At 41.2% G+C, this 2,284-nt stretch overlaps 1 protein-coding gene across 2 annotated transcripts in view; it reads right to left on the bottom strand.

Annotated features, from left to right (window-relative positions):
• Adam18 (ADAM metallopeptidase domain 18) overlaps nt 1–2,284 on the bottom strand; it is a 59,425-nt gene that overhangs the window by 9,253 nt on the left and 47,888 nt on the right. Inside the window, exon 18 of one of the 2 annotated variants that reach the window (XR_007236262.3) lies at nt 460–530. Coding sequence is in view for 1 of the 2 variants with exons in the window: in XM_048456387.3 (XP_048312344.3) it covers nt 460–574 (115 nt within the window). In the remaining variant the exon portion in view is untranslated. Of the gene's footprint in view, nt 1–459; nt 575–2,284 lie in introns of both variants that reach the window. The other variant, XM_048456387.3, reaches the window with a different exon arrangement.

The following is a 2,284-nucleotide window of genomic DNA, read 5'->3' as shown; positions in this document are numbered from 1 at the left end:
TGGCTTGTGATCTGGCTTTCATTCACCATAGGAACAAGGGAAAATAGGAGCACGTATTCAGAATGTGACTTACCATTATTTCCTGGTAGGGAATACTCTTACATTTTGCTGTACGTTTTTCTAAGTCTCAGTCAGAAGGAACAGCGTATTCCAGGGTTGCTTTTCAATAATTTTCTGTTTTAATAATATGAAATATAAACCTTGCATATAGTTTTCATTATTCTATATATGACTTTTAAAATTTTATTTGATGACACTTCTGAAACTTAGGGAGTGCAATTCTATTTTAGTTTATATCACTAAGTTGGTTAGAGTTGGTCAGAGGAAACGCATTACAAATATGGCACCCAGCTAATTTACCTTTAACTCGGCTGGGAAAGATGTGACAAAGATGTCTTTCTTCAATTAATACCACAGAAAACAACAGACTAGTTGCCTAGGAGGTTTATTTGTACTGACCTGACCTGAGAATGTTTCCATCGTCGATGCTGCCCCCTGGTGACCCAATCTGTAATTTACAGTCTGGAGGCCTGTAGTCAGGAAAGCATTGGCAATTACCAAAGTTATTACATATCTAAAACAGAAAAATATGTAGTCATTTTGAATCATCTTAGCAGGTAAATCTGATGTATGTGACTGAAATATGTAGAATACTTTAAAGGGTTTTATAGCATCTCATGCAGGCAGGCCATCGTTGTAGGTCACAGGGTTTGTATCTGGGCAATACTGGTGATTACTTTTCTCCTGGAGCATGCAGAGGACCTTCCAGCAACATGAATGGTAGCCACTAGGGGTGATGTTTCTAGCTGGGTACCAGCTTGACGTCTCATGTTTTCTGTTAGGTATGTGTGCTGTGATCCAAAGAGCCATGGATGTTCGGTCTACAGTAAGGGACCAGGAGAGGAGAGAATCTCATAAAGAAACGGAAATATAATACAGTGTTATAGAGGGGAAGGGAAAGCGTAGGAAGAATAGTAGGAGGGTGAAGTGGGGAGGGATGGGAGAACAGGCTAAATGTGGGGCGATGAGGAGGGACAGTTAACACAAAAGACTTCCTGAAAACCTGCTCTTACAGGAGTTTCTTAAAATTGTGTGTGTGTGTGTGTATGTGTGTGTGTGTGTGTGTGTGTGTGTGTAGATTGTAGAGGTCAGAAGAAGTTGTTGGATCCCCTAGAGCCAGAGTTACAGGACGCTGTAAACCATCTGTTGTAGGTGTTGAGAACTGGACTCAGGTCTTCTGGAAGAGCAGCCAGCATTCGTAACCATGGAGCCTCCTCTCTGGTCCTTGCAAATACTGCCATATTTCTTTAATTTGAAAACATTTCCTGCCTCTATGAATTGACATGGACCCTTTAATTCCCCATCCAGGCTCCCTTTCAACAACTGATTGACAATTTGTATGCCTTTGTATGCCATTATTTTTTTCCCAAAATAAAACAGATGTCAAAGAGAATGTGAATCACAAACAATAAGATGTGGTGGCATACCTTATAACCCCTGCTCTCAAATAAGAGTGAGCCCAGGGGTACCTAGGCTGTATAGTGAAGCCTTTCCTCAAAATGCACAACAAGTTTGTACTGCTACTTTAAATTTGGTAGTGTCTGTCCCTTTGGTATCAATCCTCTTTTATTTTAGTGTCTCAATATTTAATTTTAAAATTAAACAAGTATTTATTTTGTGAAGCTAAAGTGACGAAGCAATTAGAATATATGGAATTATGGATCCTCAACTAATAATGAACTCCCTGGGGCTCTTGCTAGACAGTTTATCTGGGTGTGGCACACAGCTGTAATCTCAACGCTCGGGAGGCTGAAGCAGGAAAACGAGGTACACCCGAGGATGGCTTGGGCTATGTAGTGAGGTCTCTTCCTCCCCCACAAATACCATGTGCATTTGCATACGCATTTATAACCACACATATCCAAAGCTACTGTCTAAGGGTTACTACCGCTGTGATGAAACACCATGACCAAAGGCGACTTGGAGGCGGGGAGAGTCTATTTGACTTACAGATCCTGAGTCACAGTTCCCTGTGAGAAGCCAAGCCATGGAGATCTAATGGGGGCAGGAACCTAGAGACAGGAGCTAATGTAGAAGTCAGAAAGGAGTGTTGCTTGCTGGCTTGCTTGTCTTGGTTTGCTCAGCCTGCTTTCTTATACACCCCAGCACCACAAATCCTGGGGCGTCCTACATTAATTTAAAAAATTACCTGCAGTCTTGCATACAGTTAAATCTTATGGAAACATTTTGTTATTTGAAGTTCTTGCTTCTCAAGATGACTCTA

Source organism: Myodes glareolus, chromosome 23 (assembly GCF_982192425.1).
Source record: "Myodes glareolus chromosome 23, mMyoGla1.1, whole genome shotgun sequence".
NCBI lineage: Eukaryota > Metazoa > Chordata > Mammalia > Rodentia > Cricetidae > Myodes > Myodes glareolus.
Note: the sequence above shows the minus strand (reverse complement) of the source record. Positions and strands in the feature narration are given on the sequence as shown.